Raw genomic sequence first — 13506 nt, forward strand, 5'->3', positions numbered from 1 at the left:
CATATGGATTCAAATGAATTAAAAAATATATATACATATATTTTCAAAGGTGTCCTTCCATTTGCATCTTAAATTCAAATCAATTAAAGAAGAAAATTTACGGTTTACGCAAAATCATTATATTTCATATATGCATTTATATTATTTTATATTATTTAAGAAAATTTTAAATATTTATATTTGTTTGGTATATTATTTTGATTAGAGTTATTTAATATATTATTTTGATTCGAGTTATTTAAAATGGAGTAGTCTTTAGTGTGATTTTTTTCTGGTTCTTGAATTTGGTGGAAAATTTTGAGGTGAAATCTTGATTTGTGTTATTTAAACTAGTTTTTTAACTGTATATATGGATTTAGCACCATTTCCTGCAGTATTTTAAAGAAATTAGACCAAAAAAGCCTACCATAAAAGTTTCCAAAAAGTCACCAACTCCAATCAAAATATAGTAAAATTTATAAAAAAAATCATACATTTCAATTATAAATTTTTATGTGAGTGTAAGATTTAAACTATTAGATGAGAATGAATAATAAAATTATTGATTGGTTAATTATATTTATTTTCAAAATTAAATTGAAATTAAAATCAAATTTAGTCAAATAAAATTATTAATTAGTTAATTATATTTATTTTTAAAATTAAAATCAAATTTGATAATTAGTATATTTTTTTCATAATTAAATTTATATAAAATTTAAATTTAATATGAAATTATTAAAATCAGAAATTTTAAAATTTTTTTTGAGAAAGCTCAATATATTTTTTTCAGAGAGAAAATCCACATATGGCCGAAGCCTACAGATATTTACAATACGGCTGAAGCCAGCAGAAGAAATGGCCGAAGCCAGCAGAAGAAATGGCCGAAGCCAGCAGAATACGGCACAGCGGTTCGAAATCACCCAGCGAGGGGCCGCCCAGGACTCGATCAGGACTCGATCACGGCTGGGGGGTGCGAAAGCCAACCACCCCAGCCGTCCTATCATGCACGTCATGTGCCAATATATTTATATATTCAGAAATAAATAAATAAATAAAAATAACACAGCAATGGAATTTGAACCTTGTTAGACAACGCCAGTGACAGCCACGGTGGTATGTTCAGAGTGTATTATCTAATAATGACCAAAACAGTGCATACCAGACCGTTGGTCCGGCACCGACACGAGAATGATTGGAAGGGTGAATTGACGTGCATAATTACAAAAATTTCTTAATACTGGATATCTGGCTTTTTAGGCGAGAGCCACCATATAACGCAATGTGATATTTTTAACGCGTATGAATGGGGACAGAACAATGTCGCAGAACAGCTGTTACATAAACAAACATGAACTGTGATACCTAAATCCGTCAGTTTCCTGTATTAGTTGGTTTGATTGGAAAGAGATATAGTTTTCATTAAATTTAATCAAATATTATGGAAACGATTAACATGTCTAATTCAAATGTATATGAAAAAGTAGATTAATTAGTTTGTAAGAAATTTAGGTCTAATCAAATGAGTGATTCAAATATTATGAGAAGGATTAACATAGCCAATTCAAATATGATGGAAAGGATTTACAAATAAGGAAATCAGTCTTTCATCCCATATTAAAGTTGGCCAGTTGGCCCGGCCTCGTTGAGCGTGGCCGGAAAACGAAATTGTAAATCCTCCTACAAAAAGTGATGAGCCAGTGTTTAATGATTAATCCGTTGTTAGTCGGTGGATACCTCCCTTCCACGGTTTCCCGGCAGCGATAAAAATGAGGTTGTGACGTTGGTCACCGCTATTACCACGAACGTTCAAAGTACTGTTCTTCCTCTGAAAACGAAGAGAATCAAACAGTTGGTGAAAATAGAGTTTGGTGTGACCACGACGCTGTTTTCTCCAACGAGTACAATGCCCATTTGAAGAATGTATCACTTTTTATAAACACATGTGAGAAACAACTCCCCCCACCGCTATTTCAATTTCCTTGCCGTGCGTATCTGGACAGCAGCAAGTTTGACAAATCATTAAATGGTGATGGTCCATGTGAATACGACCCTCTCGTCCTTTCTCAAAATATGATCCCATTAATTGTACACGGTGTGCAATACCAGGGCAACTTCACACAAGACCGAGTGGAAAACGCAGACCGTGCGACAAAAGGAGGGACGGGTTCTATATATTTGCCCTCTCGCCTTCAACTTCTCAACGGAGAGAATCCCCGGTTTTCACTTCATTTTGTTTCTCCTTCGACCTCTCTTGGGTATTCCGGAAACCCTGAATCCTTTGCTGCTGTAATGTAACTACTCTGATATCAATTGTTTTTTATTGAAGGAGGAAACTAGTCATGTGGATTAATCATGAGCTTGTTTCTTTGCAGGTTAATGGCTCAGATCCACACAATTGCCTTGATCTCATTGCTAGGATTCCTATGGATGTCTGCTCGAGCTTATGGACACGGTGGCTGGCAATCCGCCCACGCCACGTTCTATGGTGGCGCTGACGCTTCGGGAACTATGGGTGAGTTTGTGTTTTATTGAAAAGCAAATATTAAGCAATATGCACTTAATACAGCCTAAATGTGAATGTTAATGCAGCTTAGTGGTAGAGCAGTGTATGGGCTGAACTAGATCCTAAGCTTTCTTGAAATGGGTCAGAATTCCCAAAACCTTAGCTGTGAGTGTGGATGTCAATAATTGGCTAAGTTCTTTTTTACATCTTGTATTGTATCATGGCAATAAAATGATATTTAATTAATAGGATGGAAAGGCAGTATACTAATCATCAACCCCTAACCTAAGCTTATCTTGACTGTTGATTAGTCTAATGATTAATATTCAAAGAGACATTGATCGCACTCATATTCGTTTGATGGCCAAATATTTGATAAAGATGTCATCATTAACTTAACTCGTAATAAATATTTACCTTAAAATGATGCTTAATATTTAAGCTACTAGTATACTTCACACCATTGTAGAAGTATCAATCCACACTCAAGAAAAAGTTGCCATTCGTGAATTATAATTGCTTTCTGATATATGTTTTGATTACAATTGTTTGCTTTCATATTGCTATTGTGTCTTTTCCCAGGAGGGGCGTGTGGATACGGTAATCTTTATAGCCAAGGTTATGGAACCAACACTGCTGCTTTGAGCACTGCGCTTTTCAACAGCGGACTCAGCTGCGGAGCGTGCTACGAAATGAGATGTATCGACGATCCCGAATGGTGTTTGCCAGGAACTGTCACGGTCACGGCCACCAACTTCTGCCCGCCAAACTCCGCTCTCCCCAACAACAACGGTGGATGGTGCAACCCACCACTGCAGCACTTCGACATGGCGGAGCCTGCTTATCAGAAGATCGCCAAGTACAGGAGTGGAAAAGTCCCCGTCCTCTTCAGGAGGTGATTCATTGCCCCAATGTTTTTTGGCATAAGCTAATTTAATTCAAATTGATTTAGCTGCAACCTTATTACTCTTATGGCAATTAAAAGAGGCTATGACTACAACGCAGGGTCCCCTGCTTGAAGAGGGGAGGAATCCGGTTTACAATAACCGGCCATTCATATTTCAACCTAGTGCTCATCAGCAACGTTGGAGGAGTAGGGGACGTCCATGGCGTTTTGATAAAAGGATCGAGGACTGGATGGCAATCAATGTCACGCAATTGGGGACAGAATTGGCAAAGCAACTCCTACCTCAACGGCCAGAGCCTTTCCTTTAAGGTCACCACCAGCGATGGCAGGACAACTATTTCGTATAATGTTGCTCCTCCTAACTGGCACTTCGGCCAGACCTTCGAAGGAAGTCAATTCTAACAGTCAGATAATCAGACAGCTCGAAGAAGAGAAGCTTTCTTTCCTTGTTTCTTTAAACAAGTTGGTAATAAATATTGCGGTATAGCTGTCATAAATTTGGTTTGCTAAGGTTGATCCGGCAGTACTGGCACCTGCTGCTCCATGGCGTAACGCTGATCATATCGTGATATACAGGTTGTTCCAAGCAGGTCCTTTAATAATAACTATGTTGTAAACAAAGAATAAATGTGAAGTATGATACCAATCCTCAAAAACTATTATCATCTAAGGTATGACTTCAAAATTCCAACGATAAATAAATTTACGGAAAAAAGACGGAGTCTGAAGTTTAAGAACATGTATTCAAACGCAGAGATGGAATTCATAATTGAAATTTTCCTTTAACACAAATATTACGTATGATAGGGCGTATTATAAAAAACTATTTTGACACTATTAGCTGCTATGATTTCTTTGGAAATTTACCTGAAGTGCCCACGACAGACAATTTACGTTGAGCAAAAAGCTGAACTCGTGTATTCAAACTGAAAAAATGAAAATTTCTCGCCTCTAATATTAATTAGTTATTTGAACGGTGACTTTGATAATCTTATATAATGATATATTATTATGCGAAGTAATTTACATTGAAAATTAATCCAAAAATTAAAAAGAGAAATGTGAGAGTGATCTTTAACTTAAATTAAATAAAGTTAAATTAAATTGATTATATGTATAGTTAATTAAATAAATAATTATATATATATATATATATATATATATATTTTTTTTTTGATATATGAGTTTTTTCTTTCTGGTTCCTATATATGTGTGGGGGCATTTGCTTATATTCCAAGTGTTTTGTTTTAATTAGAATATTTTTTAAGGCATTTTAAATGTGTAATATACTTATCCTCTTAATGCTTCATTAAACTCTGAATTCAAATCTAACTTCCAAGATTACATTATGGAGATGAGGATTGTCAACAAATTTCCTTCCTAAACCACTTTAAAGCTTAGTTTGGACACCACCATCATTTTTTTCTCATTAAGTAATTTTTAACTATATAAATTTTGTCCAAATCAAACATTTACATCAAAAGTTATGCACATTTGATAAATTTTCCTCTAAAGGCCATGTAGACATCCATAACACTACAATGTGGAAAACACATGGTAGTCCTTGTCCACATGTTGCCACCCTATACATACACATTTTCAGCCCTACCAAGTTGACTACTACCTCAGCACTAATGTGCATTATGATCTATGTCAACCATGCCACATCATCTCACCACATCATTAACCATGTCAGTATGCCACATCCTCTGAGACCTGCCACCTACCACACCATGTTAAAACATATCGATTTCCTTCAATATTGGGAGGAAACCCCAAAGGTTGGTGTCTCAACGTCTCGACACTCGATAACTAATATCATGAAGCCCCAATAGTCCAATGGTCAAAGTCTCGACACTTGACTAATAGTCTTCAACCAACAAATGGTAATCTTCATCATCTAATGTTTTGACCCACCAAGCGTCAACCACAGATAGAATAATAACTCCACTCATGACTTCTCACCAAACACAATAGATAAATATCCACTGAGAGGAAGATTACCATTAACAAATAGAAATTTTGGGATCTATCAGCATCGAGGAATTAATGATAGGGGTTACTCATTTTAGTCTTAATGGCCAATGCTAGATAACCTAACAACCCATTCATCCATTGTTGGAACAAATATTCTGTTAGATTATATGCATATCAAGATATTCTAATATTAGGGGTCTGTGATAGGGATTATTCATGTATCTCTCACTTCAACTCCTAATAATTTAACTACCAAACACTCTTTCCTTCTGATGAAAAACCATAAACTGCTAAGAGTAATCCCCATTAGCCAACATATGTTTAGGATCTATTAGAAATGAAGATTCAAGTGGATGTATTTTGATGTGTAATCCTAACAACCAACTCCTAATACTCCTATAGCCTGATATCACATTTGTTGAACTTAACCTCATTTTCGGTTAAGATCTTGGTTTTAGCCCTCTCGCAACACCATATGAGTAAAAGGGCTGGAACCAAGGATCCCCAAACCCCAAATTTCCAAAACTTCGCTAATAATCCCAAAATTCAAAGGGGTTATCTCTAAAGTTTTGGCACTCTCACTAAGCTCCCAAGCTAGTTTTAAATCTCTAAAAATGATTTTAATAGAGAAAATAACACACCTAAATACTTCTAAAAGTTTAGAAGTCTTCTCCAACTTATGAAGCATAGTCAAAGATTATTTCAAAAATATATCTCCGTGACAAAAGCATATAAGATAGTAAATAGTGAGGCCTTCTCAATTTCACCTAGCTAAATTATTTTTGTTCCTTTAAAGTTGGACACTTTAAACTCCAATTCAAAAATTTGCACTTAAATGATAGTATTATGGATTATATCTTGAGAAAATTTGTCCTCTTAGCTTTTAATAGTAAATAATTCAAATACGCACAAGAGAGAGAGAGAGAGAGAGAGAGAGAGAGAAATAACAAAATCAAGATAACCATAGGATTTTATTAACTTTACAACATGTTTGAGGTGTCTCAACTAGGGGCTTTATAACATGCCTTTCAAGGTATCCAATCTAGGAAAACCTCACAATATTCTCATTCCTAAAATGCATATGACATAAATGTTCAATCTTCTAGCTTTCTTGGTAAAGACAAACACACTAATAGAAAACAAGAAGATACTTGGGCTCAAATCAACCTTTGGATTATTTTCCACACCACAATATAATAATTGAAAGCTATTAAAAGAAACATACTTTAATGGATACCTTTTGTATATAAAGTTCCTTCTTATACATTTACTCATAGCTTGTAATAAGGCACATTTAAATGAATACTTCTACTTCATCATTCATACATACTCAGTAATGTAACATGTCAACATTCACAAAGAACTAAACAATAATATTATTTATTTAATAAAGCAATAATATGTGTATCTAGTTCTCAAAAACTTGTTGGAGACTCAAGAAGAAACAACCACCCTCCGCCCAACCATAAGTTAAGCTACAACACATTCTTTCTTGCAACTGGCCACCCTTGAGCCAAATTTGATGCCTTGAGAGGAAATATCACTTACGGTTCAACATGAATTAGTTCAAGGTAGAGAACATGAAGGCTACTCACCCTCATGCAAACGGATTTAGCGTGATACAGTTCATCCATTGATACACATTATCTTTCATATTATGACCTCATTTGGCATGCATAACATGAAAGGAACGTTTCATTAAGTCAATAGTCTCTCGATGCTTCCCTTTCTTAGTTATTTGTGTGTATGCATTTAACAATCCCATTCAATAATTATAATTGGATTTTTGTCTTAGGCTAAAGGATTTCACACTCACTCCCCTGACCAATGCGGAAACCCACAAATCTACATGTGCTACTGCATCTTAGAAGGATTTTTCTCTCACCTTCTATTTAAAGCCACAAACCTAGAATCCTTGGAAAGTTTTAGTTCACTCCATGATACTTGAGTTGGTACACATCCATATTTCCTTGTATGTAGCCATTCTTTTTTTTCTCTATTCTCCCTTCTCACCCACAAACACTAATTTAAATCTATTTGTCTATCTTTTTTTTCACTCTTGCACCCCTACGAGTGCTTACCTCATTCACAAACTACTATTCATGAGAATTTGTGGCAATTTTCCTTGCGAAATGTGGTCTATACAAATTCTATAGAATGGATATGTGGCCCATATCTCTTGATAAATTTGGTACCAATAACCCCATTCTTTTCATAATTGTTGTAAGTTAGGTAGTTCAACCACCAAGTAAAAAATCAAAATAGTTAATTCAAGGTAAAATAGGAAGCTTCCCTAAATCTCCCTTATAACTTATCTCTCAAGCATTTAGATGTATGTTAGATTATCTCTTCTCCAATATTTGGAAATATAACACTAAAGATAAATATTATAGTTGTTCTACATATTTTGACCTGTTTACATTTACTTTCCCATTGATGATTCATTAACATAATTAATTATAATAAAAATATTAGTGGGGGCTTAAACGTTGTGGTGTTAAAATCATCTCCACCTCAAAGGGACACCTTCCTTAGTATTCACACCATTTTAGGTGTCATCATCAACAACACATCATTTAAGACATCTTTTGTTCATTACAGTAGTCTATATACTGCTCCTTTTTCAGCTACATAAGCATCATTGATATTGTATATCAACATCATCTTTGTGTTATTTTCCTTTACCACTGATTCAATAATGGTATCTATCTCCACCATCTGGCCACTTCTAGACTTGTAGAATTCCATTAAATTCCTACATCAAAAAATAACAATACATGCGCTACAACCATTTTCATATGCAACAACTTTAAATTTTGTCATATTAGATCTTAAATTTCACAACGAAATATTCTTTTTGAAAAATCAAGTTTTCAATATATTACTTATCTTCATGGTTTTCCTTCACTTCATTAGGATTTCATAGGTAATAAGTTCAAATCTGTATCAGACTCACCCATTAACATTCATGATCCCAATGAACGTATGACATAAGATTTTCATAGCTATTTTATTTAAGTATCCTCTTCCTTCCAATCATTCACCATTTTAGGTTGAATAAATACCCTTCTCTACTACACAGTCCTTTGGGTGATCAACCCAAGCAAGGCTTCCTCACTCAATAAGATCAAAGAGACTATTAGTCTTATAGTCAATGCATCCCTCTGACTTACTCTAACATAGTTTACATGTCACAAAGTTCTAGTGTCACAACCGTCACATTGTTCCGAAGATATTTGTTGTATAACCTTTATTTATACTTCTTAAATATATTCATCATTCAATCTATATCACAACACACAATTCTCATGAGATATATTATAAAATTTTCAAACTAAGATTTTTTTTTTTTACAAACATACTTTCATACAAAATCCATTTATGACAAACATGAGATTATTCTCATAAAATAATGTTCCTTGTAGGTGGTAATATTTTTACCCTTATCAAGGGTTTACTGTCCATGCCATACCTAAGACACTCTACCCAAAATCTACATTTTCACTCAACCATATAGAGTTAGCTTTTATCCATAAAAACTATTTTCAATACATTATTTACAGCCACTATATTGGTCTTTAAGACCATTCATATAGTAAATCATTCAATGATATAAGTTTCATTATATACTAATCAAAATGAGACGTCATTTCCCCACATGCTCGTCTAATATCATCTCAATTATTGAGAAAAAATATGGAAAAAAAGCGTTTCATGCTAGAAAATCAAATTAGCTCAAGGCAAAGAATTTCATTTCCACTCTCTCCATTGGGATATCCATATGAGAATTCATTAAAAAATCAATTATTCTAATTTACTTTGTAAGGAAGTGAGGGATTCACACTACCCAATTCAATAATCAATAACTTGTCCTTTTTTTTTAATAATACTAACAATCATTACTTTCCATTCAAATTAGCCACGTTAATGTTTGTCCTATACAAACATGCATGCTTTCAATGCATTAAACACATATATAGATAAATTTTCATGTCTTGTGGTCATATCAAATGTAACCATACCACTAACATATTCCATTCATTCCCTCCATGCATTACCAAACATAGATTGTCTTTAACATGTGAGTGTATCACTCACTTATCTAACTATTTTTTAATATTGCAACACTAAATTCTAATATTTTACCAAAGGTAATGTGCATAGGGCCCATAGTATAGTCCCCTTCTTTGAAAAACATTTTTCCTCAAAGCTGGTACTTATGTGTGTTTTTTCATGAACTACTCAATTTCTCAAATAGATTATTCTAGAGGCATGTTCTTCCATTTGATTAGGTACTTAATAATGGTTATATTTTAAAGAGATAGTGAACATTGATCCGTAAATTTTTATGGTTCAAGAATCAACCTTTCTTTTTCATCTAATTTTTTAAGTTCCATTTGCACTAGTACAGTTTGCCCACAAACTTTTTCAGGAAAGACACATGAAAACCCTTGTTAGTGTGAGAAGAAGACATATGTAACTCATATACCACTTGTCGAATCTTGTGAATAATTTTGTAGGGACGATAAAAGTTTGGAGCTAATTTCTAATCCTTCTTTTACTTGAGTGTAGATTGTTTATAAGGTTGTAGTATGAGAAATACCCAATCACACTCCTCAAATTATCTTTCACTTTGAAGTTGCTTTTCTTGGTACTCAATTTTTTTTTGTGCAACTTGAAGGTTTTCCTTAAGAAATGACAAATTTTTTGTTTAGTTTTATCCATATGTGATCGCATTTCTTGTATTTGGGATTATATTTTAAAAATATGAGATTGTAGTAGTCGAATATCCGTACAGAGCCTCAAATGGGGTCATTTTACTATATGTATGATAGGTAATATTATACAACCATTATAACATATGAAGCCAATACATACATTGAAATTTCTGATCTAAAGATAACATTGTAGATGACCCTCTAAACATTCACTAACTATTTATATTTAGCTATTTTTTGTGGATGATATGTTGAATTCATTTCTAGTGTTGTTCCACAAATATTGAATAGTTCTTTTCAAAAAGTACGTATGAATTTTGAATATTTTTCATTTGCTATTATCTTAGGAAGACCATGAAGTATAAGGATTTCTTTCATGAACATTTATTCTACTTTTCTTGTGATGCATTTACTTTAAATTCGACAAAAATGTTCATATTTTGTGAGTCTTTTGATGACCACAAAAATGGAATTAGAAGGAGCGCTTCTGGGTATTAATTCAATTTGATGTTCGTGATCTCTATATGGATGTAGATATTTGGTAATTTCTTTGAAGGCTTTATAGTGTTTTTCCAAGGTTCCTTTTAGTTCATCGAGAATATGTTTATTCCTACATAACTTTGATAGAATACAGTTTAACCACACTTCTATTGCTACCCATTTTTAGTATTTTTTTCCATTCTATGAGAGTTGATGGCTCGACAAGGTCCATATTCTAGTTCTTTAAGCTCATATTGAACTCCTCCCAAGTCAAATCTCATTAGTAATTCATTGTAGTTCGTAGAGTTTTACCCAATTGTTATCAACCATTGAATCCTTAGAACAACATCTACACCTCCATTGGAATGACATACATTAAGCTTTCCAATTTATATTCTCCCATATACTCAATTTAAAGTTATGGCATTTTCGTATATAATCAATACTCCCTCGTTTGGCAACTAAGGCTTGAAAAATTGTCACTAGATAAACAAAACAATTGAGGCACTCTACCAATATTTTATCAATGAAGTTATGGGTACTACCTAAGTGAATAAGAACTATGACTCTTTGCTTCTTAATGTTGTTGAACACCTAATCTGCTAAGGGTTGGTGTTGTGGAATATGAAGAGTCAAAGGGAGTCAAAGAGACATTGGAATACAAAACCAAGGGTCATAATAATGTATTATAAATGTACATATTTGTAAATAGAAAACTAACTCTCAATTGTCTTATCTTTTCCTGTTAGTTTTGTGTTGTTTAACATGGTATTAGAGCAGGTTTTCCTCAACATTTTGTCTGATATTCCTCTATTAATTTGTCAGGTCTGCCACTCTGAGTAGTCTTGAAATCCTTGTCTAGTTCCTTTTTATGCATAGTCCAACAACCCTAACGTTTCCTTAGTTTTGTCGATTCTATGCCTCATTTCTCATACGTTTCCTATTCTCTCCTCCTATGTATAGACTGACTTAAAATTCCATTTGACAGAACGATGCAACTGCAGACCTAACACTCACTCAGTTCGTTCACTCATCCATTTCACTATCATAAATCCTATCTGTGTTGCTCATAAATTCCATTATGCTCAACCATCGATCACTGATATATCATTTTTGTTACCCTAGCATTTTTCCTCACCTCCTGCAACTTGAAAACATTCATGTATGGTTTCTCAATGTTTGCGGTTGTTTGGATTTGAAAATAACAACTAGCGTTGGATCAGCCCATGGTACATTGTACTTAGTCTTAGGATCTTCTAGGGTTTTCTGAAGTGGATTTAGTTCTGTGAATTTCTCTCTTCTTTTTGCATATTGTACCCAAATCCATCATTCGATTTTACCACCAGTCACAGCTCGAGAGAGGTTGTTCTAGTCTAACATTCAAAGTTGTATAGCTTTTCAATGATGTATGATTATAGTCCTCATGATCCTATTGCCATGAAAATCATGGCTTAATTTATGTCTGTCAAAGGTTTAATTTTGCTGAAGGAGAAAGCTACAAGGGCATTCTAGCAGGTTTATAGTAGGAAAGACTACACGATAAAACCAACTAACAAAATTTGGTGATTGGAGTAACGTGTCGAGTTTAGTGGTCGATTTAACTCGTTGAATTTTGGTGACAGTTGTGATCACCTATTGTATGTAAATTTTATTACTATACTGAGTACACAAATTTGTTACATAAAGAAATGAGAACATAATATCATATTATCTAAATTAAATTTTTTAATGCATCGTCAGTCCCATACCAGGCATATAGTTCGACGTAGATTGAGAATGGAAGAACAAGTCATGGATATTGATCATCGAAGGAAATATTGACATCGTTTCCTCATTATGTCCATTGAAGTCTCTTTTCACTTTGCTCCAGATGATCTTCAATTTATTTTTTCATTTCTTCATATTGTTCATTAAATTTTCATGGCATATGGTCTTGGCTCTGTTTTATCTTTCCATGAACAACATTTTACCTTCTTTTCCAGAACTATAATAAAGATCAACAATTCACAAGAGTCATCTAAGGAAATTAAGGCCTGTGCGCAACTCGAGGGAAGATTGAAGGGAGTGTAAGCTGATTTGTATCTAGATGAAAGCATTTGTTGTAGTGTATAGTTGATATTTGTTGGAGGAGCTAGATAGTTCATGATGCCTTGACTAAAGGCTTGCATACCAATTTGTTGTAAATGAAAGCCTGCAAACGAGTGAGCAAGTTTAGAATTTCTATCTACTATTTGTGTGTTTAACATTAACAAATAAATCTGATAGATTCAATTCCCATCATTGAAACCTCATCCCCCTTGAGGAAGAAAAAAGAAAGAAGGAAACAGAAAATGGCAATGCCACCTGATGTTGACAATATTGCCACATGAACAGAGTCACAAAATTGTCAATTTTGTCATTTGTTAAAGTTGAGTTGTTAAGAAAAATGGTTGACCTTGAAATACTATTAGAGTACTCTAATCTTATCTACTGTTAGAGACAATTAAAATCAACATGGACACCCTTTCCAACAATAGAATTTGTTTACAAAATGCACAGGAGAAGATTGATTTCTTGCGGTGTGAATCATAACTACAACAAGATGAATTAAAGAATAAAGGACATATTTTTCATAACAATCCTCTTTTTCAGCCTAAAGTTGACTCCTATTAGTAGCTAAAACTTGACCAGATCAATGAGCCTATCTCAGGAGCGGATTTTCATGCAGATGAAAAAATTCAGCCTGCACTTTCCAAGTCCATGATCAAACCTTGGAAAGTGTTTTTCAACAACAAGCACAAAATAGGTATTGGATACGATAAGGAGGGGTCCTTTCATACTCCAAACTACTAAAATTTCATCAAATTCCAAAGTGCTAGATTTCTTCAGGACTTTCCTTCACCTATTTCTTCTCCTCCTCCACATTCACAACAGATTGTGAACTTCCAACATTGTAATTG

General features: G+C 33.9%; 1 protein-coding gene across 1 annotated transcript; it reads left to right on the top strand.

Annotated features, from left to right (window-relative positions):
• Window positions 1–2146: 2146 nt before the first annotated feature.
• Window positions 2147–4140, top strand: LOC149160888 (expansin-A1-like). Its single transcript, XM_089435431.1, has 4 exons — window positions 2147–2237; window positions 2355–2494; window positions 3068–3380; window positions 3491–4140. Exons 2-4 carry the CDS (start codon window positions 2359–2361, stop codon window positions 3792–3794), a joined length of 753 nt encoding a protein of 250 aa, XP_089291557.1. The 5' UTR covers window positions 2147–2237; window positions 2355–2358; the 3' UTR covers window positions 3795–4140.
• Window positions 4141–13506: the final 9366 nt, after the last annotated feature.

Source organism: Pinus tabuliformis, chromosome 5_2 (assembly GCF_031772625.1).
Source record: "Pinus tabuliformis cultivar Carrire ecotype Pingquan chromosome 5_2, CPIR1, whole genome shotgun sequence".
Taxonomy (NCBI): domain Eukaryota; kingdom Viridiplantae; phylum Streptophyta; class Pinopsida; order Pinales; family Pinaceae; genus Pinus; species Pinus tabuliformis.

Bases quoted from the DNA above. Each gene is read 5' to 3' on its own strand.
- LOC149160888 (XM_089435431.1), top strand. From the start codon at position 2,359: ATGGCTCAGATCCACACAATTGCCTTGATCTCATTGCTAGGATTCCTA. The intron at 2,495-3,067 runs GTGAGTTTGTGT...GTCTTTTCCCAG, and splicing joins TGACGCTTCGGGAACTATGG to GAGGGGCGTGTGGATACGGT. The intron at 3,381-3,490 runs GTGATTCATTGC...ACTACAACGCAG, and splicing joins GTCCCCGTCCTCTTCAGGAG to GGTCCCCTGCTTGAAGAGGG.